The 13,170-nt window shown below is 43.9% G+C and overlaps 1 protein-coding gene and 1 long non-coding RNA gene across 2 annotated transcripts in view; one reads left to right on the top strand and one right to left on the bottom strand.

Moving 5' to 3' along the window:
- The window catches only part of Pdpk1 (3-phosphoinositide dependent protein kinase 1), a 62,638-nt gene extending 49,645 nt beyond the window's left edge, over positions 1–12,993 (top strand). Inside the window, exons 11-14 of the mRNA XM_027424893.2 lie at positions 47–264; positions 5,704–5,761; positions 6,955–7,107; positions 7,450–12,993. Coding sequence (XP_027280694.1) covers positions 47–264; positions 5,704–5,761; positions 6,955–7,107; positions 7,450–7,566 — 546 coding nt within the window. The 3' untranslated portion in view covers positions 7,567–12,993. The remainder of the gene's footprint in view (positions 1–46; positions 265–5,703; positions 5,762–6,954; positions 7,108–7,449) is intronic.
- LOC118239143 lies at positions 11,127–13,140 on the bottom strand. The gene is made up of 2 exons (XR_004770742.1): positions 12,935–13,140; positions 11,127–11,377 (listed from the first exon to the last, which is right to left on the bottom strand). It is a non-coding gene; the product is annotated as an uncharacterized LOC118239143 (long non-coding RNA).
- Positions 13,141–13,170: the final 30 nt, after the last annotated feature.

The raw sequence follows: 13,170 nt of genomic DNA, 5'->3' as shown, positions 1-13,170 counted from the left end.
TTACAGACAAATTAAGGTACGTCTCTCCTTTCCTTTTCCCTTGCAGTATGACAATCTCCTGAGTCAGTTTGGCTGCATGCAGGTGTCATCCTCCTCCTCTTCCCACTCGCTGTCTGCGGTGGATACCAGCCTGCCCCAGAGGTCGGGCAGCAACATAGAGCAGTACATCCATGATTTGGACACTAACTCATTTGAACTAGACTTACAGTTTTCAGAAGATGAGAAAAGATTGTTATTGGAAAAACAAGCCAGTGGAAACCCTTGGTAAGAACTGTAGGCATCGGCACCCCATCTAGAAATACAGGGTGCATGGGAGCAGATGTGGGCTGGTTGCTTGTCCTTGCCTCATCTCTACAGTGCTCTTCAGAGGAACAGGTTCCCAGAGGTTATTGGGGGACCTTGGCTGGGGCTTGAATTGCATTGTATTCTTGTGTTTTTACATCTTTATAAATTGATTTTAAGACTTGCATATATGAAAGCTATATTTTGCCAGCATTTTCTTCAACTTACCTGTCAGTCTATTGGAGGATATATTGTTATATAGTTGTAAATTTTTATAATGTCCATCTAACCTGTTCCTGTTCTAATCTTGTTTTCCATCCAAGTCTACTTGGCTACAGTATTTTTATCTGGCACCCCCACCTTCTTTTTTTGTTTGCTTGTTCTTTTTGAGACAAGGCCTTATCTTGGCCTAGAACTAGCCATGTAGACTACGCTGGCCTCAAAATGATATAGATAGATCTACTTGCCTCTGCCTCCCAAGTGTTAGGATTAAAGATGTGTGCCATGACTGATGCCTGATTACCTTTATTTTCTTCTAGTATTCTTAGGCTTTTACTTTAAAATTTTATTCTCTGACAACTTTATACATACATACATACATACATACATACATACACACACACACACACACTTATTTATTTGTTTGTTTATTTATTTTGAGCATATCTACTCCCATTGCGCTGAGGCCTTTTTATGACAGAGGGGTCTCAGGAATGATGTATATTTGGGTGCAATGGGAGAAGGAAAATTGAGGACTTGTTAAGGCAGGAAGACAATGCATAAGGCTCAGGAGACTTTATGAAGAGAGAGGAAGAAACCTTAGCTTTTCCAGTGACATGCAGATGGCTAAGACTAGAAGGTCTTACTGTCAAAACTTATTTTCTCTAGAAAAATTAAATACAGATTCTGCTCCTGGAAATAACCTACAATAATTCTGGGGAGTTTAAATTTGTCCCTTAACTCACTCATTCCTAAGGTAGTATTACTATCAGGGATAAAAAAGAATTTTTGTTTTTGTTTTTTTTGGGGGGTGGGGGTGGGAGGAAAGACAGGGTTTCACTGTGTTGCTTTGGAGCCTGTCCTGAAACTCACTTTGTAGATCAGGCTGGCCTTGAACTCACAGAGATCTGCCTGCTTCTGCCTCCTGGGTACTGGGATTAAAGGTGTGTTCTACCACCACCTGGCTTTTATTTATCTTTTTATTATTTCTAATTATGTGTATGTGTGGGTCTGTGCACATGATTGCAGGTATCCGAGGAGGCCAGAGGTATTGGGTTCCCTAGGGCTGGAATGACCGGTGGTTGTAAGCCACCTAAAGTGGGTGTTGGTAACTAAAGTCAGGTCCTTTGGAAGAGCTCTAAATGTTCTTAAAAGCTGAGCCATCTCTCCAGCTCCTTGTTTGTTTGTTTGTTTGTTTTTTGTTTGTTTGTTTTTTGAGGCAGGGTTTCTTTGTAGCTTTGGAACCTGTCTGGAACTTGCTTTGTGTAGATCAAGTTTCAGCCTGGCCTCAAACTCGGAGATCCAACTGCCTCTGCCTCCCAAGCACTGGTCATGTTTGGTTTTTTTGAGACAAGATTTCTCTGTGGCTTTGGAGGCTGTCTTAGAAACTAGCTCTTGTAGACCAGGCTGGTCTCGAACTCAACCGAGATCCGCCTGCCTCTGCCTCCGGAGTGCTGGGATTAAAGGCGTGCACCACCACTGCCTGGCTGGGTTTTTTGTTTGTTTGTTTGTTTTTTGAGACAGGGTTTCTCTGTGGCTTTGGAGGCTTAGAACTAGCTCTTGTAGACCAGGCTGGTCTCGAACTCACAGAGATCCGCCTGCATCTGCCTCCGGAGTGCTGGGATTAAAGGTGTGCGCCACCAATGCCTAGCTTTTTTTTTTTTTTTTAAGTGTTTATAGTTCTTTACATATTCTAGATGTTAACCCCTTATGTGAAGTGTGGCTGGTCAATATTTTCTCCCATTCTGTAAAGGAAGATTTTTGATCAAAACAATTTGAGCAGTCCTAGCTGCAGTTCCAACAGGAGCTTTGTGTATATGCTGAGTCCCCTGCACTCCTGCTTTCTATAGCCTCTTACAGGAGCCCTTCCTCTCAGAGCTGGGTCAGAAGCACTGTCTTCAGGGTGTGCATGTTTCAGCTCCTCTGGGGGCTTTTCCTCTGCCTGGGGCTGTAAGTGCTAGTAAGAACAGGAGGATTACAGTATCTTGCCCACTTTCTTTGGGTTTGGGATTCTCTATCATTTCCTCAAGATTTCAGGTCTGGAGCCAGGCAGTAGTGGTAGTACACACCTTTAATCCCAGCACTCGGGAGGCAGAGACAGGAGCGGGATAGTCTTGGGGTGTGTATGGATAGTAGAGGAGAGAGCCAGGCTTTGGAGTTTTGCCTTGCTGCCATTGTGAGTTGAACTCCTCAACCTGTGAGTCTTCAACTCTCTGGCATCAATGACAGAATTTGCCTGTTTGGGGAGAAGCCACATTGCTATGTATGAATGAGAAGCTACCCATGAACTGAGTAGCACCTGTGGCTCTACTTCAGGTGAAATTCTAGCTATGACTCTTCCAGGGAGAAAGACGCTTAAGGTGTGCCTGGGGCCTCTCCAGGATAGGGGATTTACTTTGTAGTAAAAAGTCAATAGAGCCAGAGAGATGGTTCAGCAGTTAAAAGGACCAGGGTTTGATTCCCACGTGACATTTCAGCAACTATCTGTGACTCCAGTTCCATCATCCCCTTTGGGCCTCCCCAGGCTCAGACATACATTCAGGCAGAACACTCATACACATACTTTTCCCCCAAGACAGTTGTCCACTTCCCAAGTGCTGGGATTAAAGGCCTGTGCCACCACTACCCAGACTATAAATTTTTTTTAAGAAAGTCCAGATGAGTCTTTGAAGTAATGTTTTCAAAGTAGATAAACAGAGCTGGGGATATGACTCTGTGATAGAATGCTTGCCTTAGGTTCAACCCCCAGCACTACCATAAAAAAGAAAGGATGGAAAAAAGAAAGAGAAAGTAGGCAGATAAATAAACAGTAACTTGTTTCAAGTGGCTGGTTAAGTAGTAGATTGTGGTGTTGCTGCTGCTAATGGACTTTCTTGGCCTCTGTTTCCTGAGCCTTTGGATCCTGGACTATAGGCAAGTGACATTTCTCGAACATGCACACACATGCACATGTACTCCCCAGAAGACTGGACTGTGAGTACATTCTCTATGTGCAGAGTGAACAAAGGGCACACTGGTACTTGTTTATACGAGCATGTTTGCTTTCTTGGCTTCTGACCCTTTGCTTCCTGTGTTGTTTACTCCCCCTCCAATAATTTAATTAGTAAATCTTTCTTTTCTTTACTTGTAAGTCTTTGCTTAACTATTACTGGGCCTGCTTGTTAGGTGAACTTTCTGGCAGGCCTGCAGTGTTACCTGCACATCTTACTGCTCTGTACCTTCTATGTGGCAGTAAGCCTTCCTCACTAATGTACTTTTCAGAACCAGCCTGTTCCCCCTGTATTTCAAGTTGGGTGTTTTGTTAGTAAATACCTATCAGAGAATGTGTATTTTGCACTTTTTTATGGGTCACTGTCCTGTCTTTGTTCAGAATCTTAGTTCTCAAAGTCTACACAGTACTATATTGTGTGTGACTTGAGACCAAGAATTTGGTTAGACATTGTGCTTTGGAAAGGTAGTCTGGTTGGTTTAGTGTGGGTCAGGTAGTGGGGTCTAGAGGGTTCTGCTCATGAGTGCTCTGGCTCCTCGGGGAGGTGTCAGAGTATCTTGACTTAGAAAAATTTCAGGCAGAAAATGTGACTTTTTTTTAATTGTAGAAGTGGCATCAGACAGGACATAGGGCTTTCCTGGATACACAAAGCAATGGGTTGTATCATAGTATCTCAAAAAAAAAAAAAAAAAAAAAGTACCATGAGCAGGTATTTTAAAGGTAGCTTTATGGAGAATGGATAGATGACTTAGTGTTTAAGAGCAGTGACTGCTCTTCCAGAGGACTCTGGTTCAATTCACTGTGTGTAACACCAGTTCCAGGTAATCTGACACCTTCACACAGACACACATGCAGACAGAAACACTGAAGTGCATAAAACTAAATTAAATTTTAAAAAAGAGTAGCTTTAACCTAATAAAGTAACCTTAGATGTTAAATTATCTTTGACTCTGAGGAGACAAAAGTGAAGTACACATACTCATGTAATAAGTCAAACCAAATTCTTTAAAAAATATTAATATCATGTATTGTTTGTGCACATGGAAGTCAGAGGACAGCTTGGAGGAGTTAGTTTTCTCCTTCCATGTGTTCATGCCATAGTATATGTGTAAAAGTAATAGGATAACTCATGAGAGTTAGTTTTTTCCTTCTACCATGTTGTTCCAGGAGTTGAACTTGGTCATTAGGTGCCTTTACCTGTAGAGCCCCAGACCAAATTCTTTTTTTGGTTAATACAATTTATTTATTCTATGTGTTTTTTACATCATGTATCTTGATCCATTCAATCCCCATCCCTTCACACCCTCCCTCCACCCCTGCATCCCCCTCCAATAAAACAAAATTAAAGAGAAAAAAATGAAAATAAAATGAGAAAAAAAATTAAAAGTGGGGGGAGAGATTAAGAATATCATCATGGAAGCTGCAGTGCAACCCAACAAGTCACACCGTGTGCTCCTTGGTCCATATGTCTCTGATTGCAAGTGTTTATTGCAAAGAGTCAGTGGTTTGATTCCAGACTTCTGGTCAGAACAAATCCTTGACATATTTCAATAAATGTCTTTTGTCAATATTGTACAAATGTTGGAAAAGACACCCGCCCCCCATCACCATCTTGGGAATTGAAACCCCAGGCCCTTAGTGCCTGGCCCATGTTAAACACTCCCTGTTCCACTGAGCAATCCACCTCAACCCAGAAAAGATATCCTGAAGCCATCTTTTAAGGATTTGTGATTCCATGGAACTCTGCATTCTAGGCACTGTTAGGTGTCCTGGCTTGGGAATATTAGAATTTGTAGATTCTAATATTAATTCACAGTGTCATCCAAACCTCTGTGCCCAGATTAAAGTTGTACACTACCACACCTAGCCCCAGTGTAGTTTTTTTTTTTTTTAACATGATGATAATTATGATGATGATGCTGTGTGTTACCTTGTTTCTATGGCACTGTCTCCCAGCCTTCCTCTACTATGCAGATATCTCCAACTGGAAGATGACCCCAGAGAACGTAGATTCTGGCACATATGTACAGATAAAATCTATACACGTTGCATCACTGCATCTGGGGTATCTCCTGGACTTGAAGAGAGGTTGAATTTTGGGGTGGGTGGAAGGCAGACTTAACTGATAGAAAGTCTACAGAGGCCCCATGGAGTTTGTCCAAAGGACAGAGTTTGGAGAACTGCTTTCTCATTCTTATTTCTTTCTCCTTTAGGCACCAGTTTGTAGAAAATAACCTAATATTAAAAATGGGCCCAGTGGATAAGCGAAAGGTAAGTCAAGTCCCTGATGCTCTTCATCCTATGACTTCACTGCTTCTAACTCACATCAGTTCTTCATCCTATGACTTCCTACTGCTTCTAACTCAGATCATTTCTTCACCCTGGTGCCCTGTCATGATTTGTTGGGTATGGCATTTTGGCATGATCTTTGGAGATCATCTCTAGATTTTATAACTGGGAACACTCAGACTCTCAAGGAATAGGAGGCATGTGGAAAACCAGCCTTATGCTCTGACCACAGGGCATGTTTTCTCATGGTTTCACAAGGCCCATCTCACTATGCTAAGGTTTCTGTCACATTAAGGAAGATGTATCATTTCTGAGAACCAAGCAAATAGTTCTTCATTAGAAGATTTGAAAATACAGGAGTTGTCATTTATTACATTTGTTGTTTGTTTCTGAGACATGGTTTCTCTGTGTGGCCCTGGCTGTCCTGGAACTGTCTCTGTAGATCAGGCTGTCTTTGAACTCACAGAGATCTATCTGCCTCTGCCTCCTGAGTGCTGGGATTGAAGGTGTAGGCCACCACTGTCCTGTTGTTTATTACATTTTATGGGCAACCGATAGTGCAGAATATATTAGACTTGACTAACAGGGACTTCCTAACACCCTTCCTGGCTGTGTATACTCTGGAAGTAAAAATCTGCATGAAGGTGGGCTGAGGCCTGGCCTACCAAGGACAGAATCTACCCTAGAGAAGCTGAGGGGCCAAGGGACTATAAACTAGCCATTGATGGGCACATTGTGAGCTAAATAGCAGAGACCCATGATTATGTTTTCTTTCTTTCTTTCTTTCTTTCTCTCTTTCTTTCTTTCTCTCTCTCTCTCTCTCTCTCTCTCTCTTTCTTTCTGGTTTTTCGAGACAGGGTTTCTTTGTGTAGCTTTGGAGCCTATCCTGGCACTCGCTTTGGAGACCAGGCTGGCCTTGAACTCACAGAGATCCGCCTGCTTCTGCCTCCCAAGTGCTGGGATTAAAGGCGTGTGCCCCCAACACCTGGCTACCATGTTTATGTTTTCTTGATGTAAGATGCTGGGCCTAGGTTGAGGAGGAGGTTTCTCAGGTGAATAGATAGGTGGCTGACAGTCACTATGCCCTGAGCTACTTACAAGTTAGTCCCATTTGTGACTTGGTCAAACATTTGTTTGTTTGTTTGTTTATTTATTTATTTATTTATTTGTACCAGGGTTTATTTGCAAGACGACGGCAGTTATTACTCACAGAAGGGCCACATTTATATTATGTTGATCCTGTCAACAAAGTCTTGAAAGGTGAAATTCCATGGTCACAAGAACTCCGACCAGAGGCCAAGAATTTTAAAACTTTCTTTGTCCACACGGTGAGTCTGTCCCTATAAGGCTTCTGATTGTAGTATCACCATAGGCTTCTGCATTTCTGTTGGGAGTGTCCCTTGCTTTAGCTAGGGAAGCATCTAGGGTCAGGTCAGGTTCCTGTGTCTCAGACCTGTATGAACAACTTAGGCCTGAATTGGGCCAGGAGATACTCTGCTTGATTTTTGCCTTCAGTAGGTCACCTGCCCATGTATTTAGTTTCTGCACTTGTAGAATGAAGAAGCCCACTGTGCCCACAGGCTTTGAAAAGGTGCTGGCAGCACTGACAGTAAGACAGGCTGGGTGGGGACGGGACTCCCTGGAGGACATCAGATGCTCTGTCTTTGCAGCCTAACAGGACGTATTACCTGATGGATCCAAGTGGGAATGCTCACAAATGGTGCAGAAAGATCCAGGAGGTTTGGAGGCAGCGGTACCAGAGCCATCCAGATGCTGCTGTGCAGTGACGCGGCCTGCGGCCGGGCTGCCTATCGCTGCCAGGATACCTGCCCCAGCGCGGCTCGGCCGCCACCCAGGACGCTTCCAGACCACCTGCCAGCCATCTCAAGGAGAACATGGATGATGGAAACCTTGCAGCTTTTTTATTTAAAAGAAAAGAAAAAAAAGAACCCAGCCACACAAAGAACAAAACAAATAACCAACAAACAGGAATTCAGGGTCGCTTTGCTTGCTCTCTGTGCTTTGTGGTGGCTTCCATGCACTGCTGTGGCCATGGAGACCCAGCTCCTTGCATGGTAGCCCAGTTTCTGCCCAGACCAGTGGCCACATTTGGCATCACCAGCCCCTCCTAGCATCCACAGGAACTGCATGCCTGCTTCTACCTTTCCCCACCTGATAAACACAGCTCCTTTTGTGACTGAGGGACCGGGTGTATCTGGCTCTCCTTCACCGGGGAGCCTCTTCACTCCTCTGCTGGGGTGGTCACCAGCTCACTGTGGGTACAGGGCTCTTAGCTTGTGTGTGTACTCCCTTCCTTGAGTCCCTTATATGGCCCTAGAGATGTGGTCAGGTGTGTTTCCGATGGCAGCATTTCTGTGGTCCCTGCCTTACAGTAGGCAGGTTGTATGGTGAGAAGTATGCAGGCTGCTGTAGTTACAGGCTGCCCTCATTGGGCTCTGCTCCGTCATTCCACTTCCTAGAAGTTCATCCAGGGAATTAGACACCAAGCCCAAGCATGTGTTCAGGAGTGGTGCCTGTCTGTTCAGGAGTCATACCAGCGCCTAGATAACACCAACTAGATCATTACCCGATATAGAATCCTGTCTTGAACCAGGGCATGCCTGGAGGTACCATGGAGAATCCAGCCTGGGCCACAGCTCCCATGTGGAGGAGTGGGGTAGCAGGCCTTCCTGGAAGTTTCTGCAAAGGTTTAAATGTGTAGGTCACATGCCAATGTGGCAGGAGCTGAGAAATCCCAGGGTGTATGCCAATTTCCAGCGCAGCCTCACATGTACCTGTTAGTGCTGTGGGTAAGTACTTCTCAGCTAGCTCAGTTTTTACATCTCTGTTGAAAATCTGAAAGCTTTCTCATGTTGCCTGGTCACCTGGTACCATAAAGCCATGGACCTTGCCTGGAAAGAATGTTACCACTGTCTGGCTCATAGGAACAGCCCACCTAAACCTGAGCCTGCCTGTCCTGGAATTCTTTCCAGTATTGGGACGTTTCTCTGATGCTGAGCTGGCAGTGCTTTGTTCTGTAACACAGATGGTCTGAGATAGTTCGGCACTCTTGCAGAATGCTTCTGAGGGACTTAGTTGTACCTTTCTCTCTGACTAGGATGTCCCTAAAGGGCGGCCCTTGGTCCCTAGTGGGGAAAAGTAGGCACCTGCCTTCATAGACTGCTCACAGCAACACCTCTGACTCCCATGTACCGAAGGCAGCAACAATTTTGCCTTTTTTTGGTGTTGTTGTTTTTTGACTTTCACAAAGGCGCTCCAAAAATGCCCACACCACAATTACCCCAGTGCTGTCCACAGTGAGCACCTGTGGGCCAGGCCACCCAAACTGAGAGGGGAGAGATTCTATTCTCAAATTTTAATAAGAGGGTGGAGTGTAGATGAGAAGCTTACCATCAAGCTTTGGCAGGGATGCTGGATGGGAGCAGGGGTTTTCTTCAGACTTTGCTAGATTGTGTGATAAGTGTCAGGTGACCAAGGAGCAGGTGTCAGGACTTCACCTGCCCCCAGGACCCAGGGAACAGATAGCCCAGAACACTGTCAGTCTGTGAGTGGAAGTCGGCACTCTTTCTCCTGGTTTTTGAAGAATCTGTTAGCTTCACTTAGGTGTTTCCTCCTTAGAGTCCTGTTCTTGTTCATGCCTTGTGGCTATTTAGCCCTCAAGAATGTCCTATAACCTGCGTTTACTTGTGTAAAAATGGCTTTCTGGCTGTCACATGCATACAGACACAGGGAAGGTATCTCTGAGGACACTTAACTACAGGGGACCACATGGGGCTGAGGTGTGGCTTGAATTAGAACACCTGGCTGGCTTATGGGAGAGTCCTCTGTTGTTTTCTCCCCTGGAGAGCAACACTACCTCCTGGGCTTTACCAAGTGCCATCCTAACCTCCAAAATCAGAGTTTAGCTGAGCTGGTAGGGGGTGGCCATGATGACTGCCCTATGCTACAATAGTTGAGCTCTTCCCAGCTCATCTTTATCCTTACTGCCCCCTTTTCCTTGATTTTTTTTCCCTTAAAGAACCATGTACATTCTTTTCTTACCTGGACTTAGATCATTTTCGTTTTTTTCCAGTCATCCCTAGAGCCATCACCCAGTGTGCAGGTGCCTTACACTGTAGGACAGGATGTGGGTGTCAGTGTGTGTGTGTGTGTGTGTGTGTGTGTGTGTGTGTGGTGTGTGTGTGTGTGTGTGAGAGAGAGAGAGAGAGAGAGAGAGAGAGAGAGAGAGAGAGAGAGAGAGAGAGAGGAGACAGTAAATAGGGGATCTAGCTAAGGAGAGAAGGAAATGCCCCATTAGTAGCTCCAGAAGTCATGTGCCCTAAGAATGGCAAGATGTCCTCTGGCTTCTCTTACCTAGGACTGTACCTCACAGGGCGGTGTCACATGAAGCTGAGCTGGAATGGGTCATTTCCACCTGTTTTTCTGCACTCTGGTTGGGCAGTGGGCTGTAGTTGTCTAGGTACTCTAGAGAGTGGCACCATGGCTCAGCCATCATTCTAAGCTCTATCCTGGTTGATTCAGTAGAAACCACTTTGAGAAAGATGGCTTGTATTAGGCTGGTAGAAACTTCACCTGCTGCAGCCCTCTTTGGGCCACCCTAGTGTTTATAATCTATGCTTGAGGTAACCTTGCAGATATTCAAGTGTGGCACAGATTCCCAGTGCCAGCAAGGAGGCAGGTAATTGTGTACTTTCTTAAAAGTAGTATCTGTTTTGTGAAAGTAAAAGAAAAGAAAGGCCCACCATTCAGAGACCACTGTGAGCATTTTAATGTAGATCCTGCTCTTCCCTCCCCAGCTTTTTGTTGCTATTGTCAGTTGTCCCAGTGCTGGGAATTGAATCAGGGCATTCAGGAATGCTAAGCAAGTGCTCTACCACTGAGCTACATCCTTAGCCCTTGTTTGCTTTTTAAATCAAACTGGGAGCATACAGCATACATCATTTTGTATCCAGCCTTTTCACTTGACATTTTTTACCCTAAGCATTTCTCCATACCATGAGCAGTTCTTCAAAAGCATGTTTTTAATAATTGTGGACTCAAATGGTTGTAAATTTACAAGTTATCCAACTGTTTCCCTGTTAAACATTCAGATGGTTTTGGGGTTTTCTGTTTGTTTTTTGCTATTTAAATAATGCTGTGGTGAATATACTTATCTGTCTTTGATTTTTACTCTGATTTTTTCTCTCCCTCACATGCCTGCAAGTGGTATTTTTTTGGGTCAAAGAATTTGTTCATTTTGAAGTTGCTCCTCCTCCTCGGTCTGATCTTTGATGCTCTGAGTCCCATTAACACGTCCTTTCTCATGTCCTACAGACTTTTGATCACAATTTCTGCTAAGCTGTGTATTCCCAAGAAAGTTTGACTATGACCGCTCTTTTTTTTTTTTTTAATACTCAAATTTCATTACTGCAGATCCATTTGAGACAGATTTTTCCATAAGCCAGTTTCTTCATTTTCAGTGCAAGAATCTGGTCATTCATGTTACTTCTCTTCCATCTTTGCTGCTATGGCTTCCAAGTGCTTGGTGATGTTTTCAGAATCTTGTACTTCGTGTCCACAATGGTACTGAATCTGCTTCTGCATAGTCAGCAGAGATAAAGTGTTAAACTGACAATGCCACATGCTTAATGGGTAATCATAATTAAGTTTATAGACTCAGAAAGTGCATTTGGGCCATTTTGGGATCAGTTGTAAAGCAGAGTAGCAAAGCTCTAATCGAAAAAGAAACCATGTAGATGATTGGGTTTTATAAAAGTATAGTTGTGTCCTTGTTCCACCCCTCAGGTTAGCAGTTCAGGACAGCACAGTGACCAGGCTTTTTCATTGCAGAGGATGGGTATCCAAGCTGATGTTTATGTAAACCTTTCTGTGTGCTACAGGTAATTATGGTCTTCTACTACAGCCCACCTAACCACATTGGGTTGTATCTTTGTGTTGGGTGGGGCCTGTTGATTCTATTTAGAAATATACAGCAGAGTATTTTTGGGCACCACACTCAGTGTTACTCAATTCTACCAGAGCCTAGGGCTCAAGAAATCAGCTACCTGCTTTTTGATGCCTCAAGGCTTCTCCCTACTGCGCCACAGACCCAAGGTGCTCATGTCTGAGACTTGGAAGGCTGTAGCAGCTCTGAGTGAGGATACCATGTTCCAAGAGATGCTGCTGTACACCTTCTCCATTCTGTTGTTTTATTGCAAAACCCAACATAAACTGACTCCAGTGGGTGTAGCACCTCTTAGGTAGAATGTATGACAAGGACCCTGGCAGATGAGACAGGGCTGGGACCACTCTCAGAGCCTCTGAAGATAACTGGCTTCTGGCCTAATACCTAAGGGTTATAAATCAGAATGCTTGTGGAAAAGTGGCCTAGGAAGGAAGCTGTTTTTGTCAAAGCACCTTTCCAGTGATGAGCAAATGAATTAACCGATGTGAATACCTGAAATTCCCCTGTAATTCTTTACTTCCATATGAAGAATTCAAACTGTACAGGTTTTACAAAAGGCAAATTTTCCCTTCCTCATGTAGTCCACCCTAGTTTAATCATCTGGGTTAATGACTACAAGTGAGTCATTGTGCAGGTGAAAGCCTCCATTATGACCACAGTTTCATTGGACATTGGCAAATTAAAATGTTACAGTATTTAGAGCTGCTTCGGCTGTTCCTTAGCCACATACAGTAGGATGAATCAATAGTCTATTGCTGTCATTCAGGTTGGTGGCAGTCAGTTAGAACATGTGTAATATTCTCTACCTGGTCTGTAGCTGTAACTGTGATGTACAGGCAAAGCAAAATTAAAAATACTTATGAAAACAGATAATGCAATGATACTAGGATATACACTTTTGTATTTTTATTCTTATATAAGGTTATTTGCTGGCTATTGTCGGCCTCTAGTTCAGTCTGTTATTTAAATTCTAATATATGAATTATTTGGATTGGATTCATGTTTGGGGCCACGTTGTTGTATGTATTGATGTACAGCCTTGAATGTGAATAATTATTGTAAACTATATTTTACAACTTTTTTCCTGGCTTTATTATATAAATTTTCTATTTGGTCATGGTTTAATCATATAATTTAATGAAAAAAATCTTTCTCTTTTTTTCAAATATCTGTGCTTTAGATGTAATTACCGGATGATGGATTTTCCTCGTATGCTCGGTAGTCTTGTAATAAAAGCATGTAGAGTGAACGCGTTCGCCATCCAGCCTCCTCTTTTGCCCGGGGCTAGGGCCAGGGCCAGGGCCGTGCCAGGGGTTGGGGCGGAGCTGGAATCGAGGATCCCAGTGAGAACCCGAGGCTCGCTCTGGCCGGAAGCGGTTGTCGCCGGCCTGCTTTTCGGGCCGGAACTTCCGCCTTGCACATCATG

This window comes from Cricetulus griseus, chromosome 7, assembly GCF_003668045.3.
Source record: "Cricetulus griseus strain 17A/GY chromosome 7, alternate assembly CriGri-PICRH-1.0, whole genome shotgun sequence".
Lineage (NCBI taxonomy): Eukaryota > Metazoa > Chordata > Mammalia > Rodentia > Cricetidae > Cricetulus > Cricetulus griseus.
This window is presented reverse-complemented; position numbering and strand designations above follow the sequence as displayed.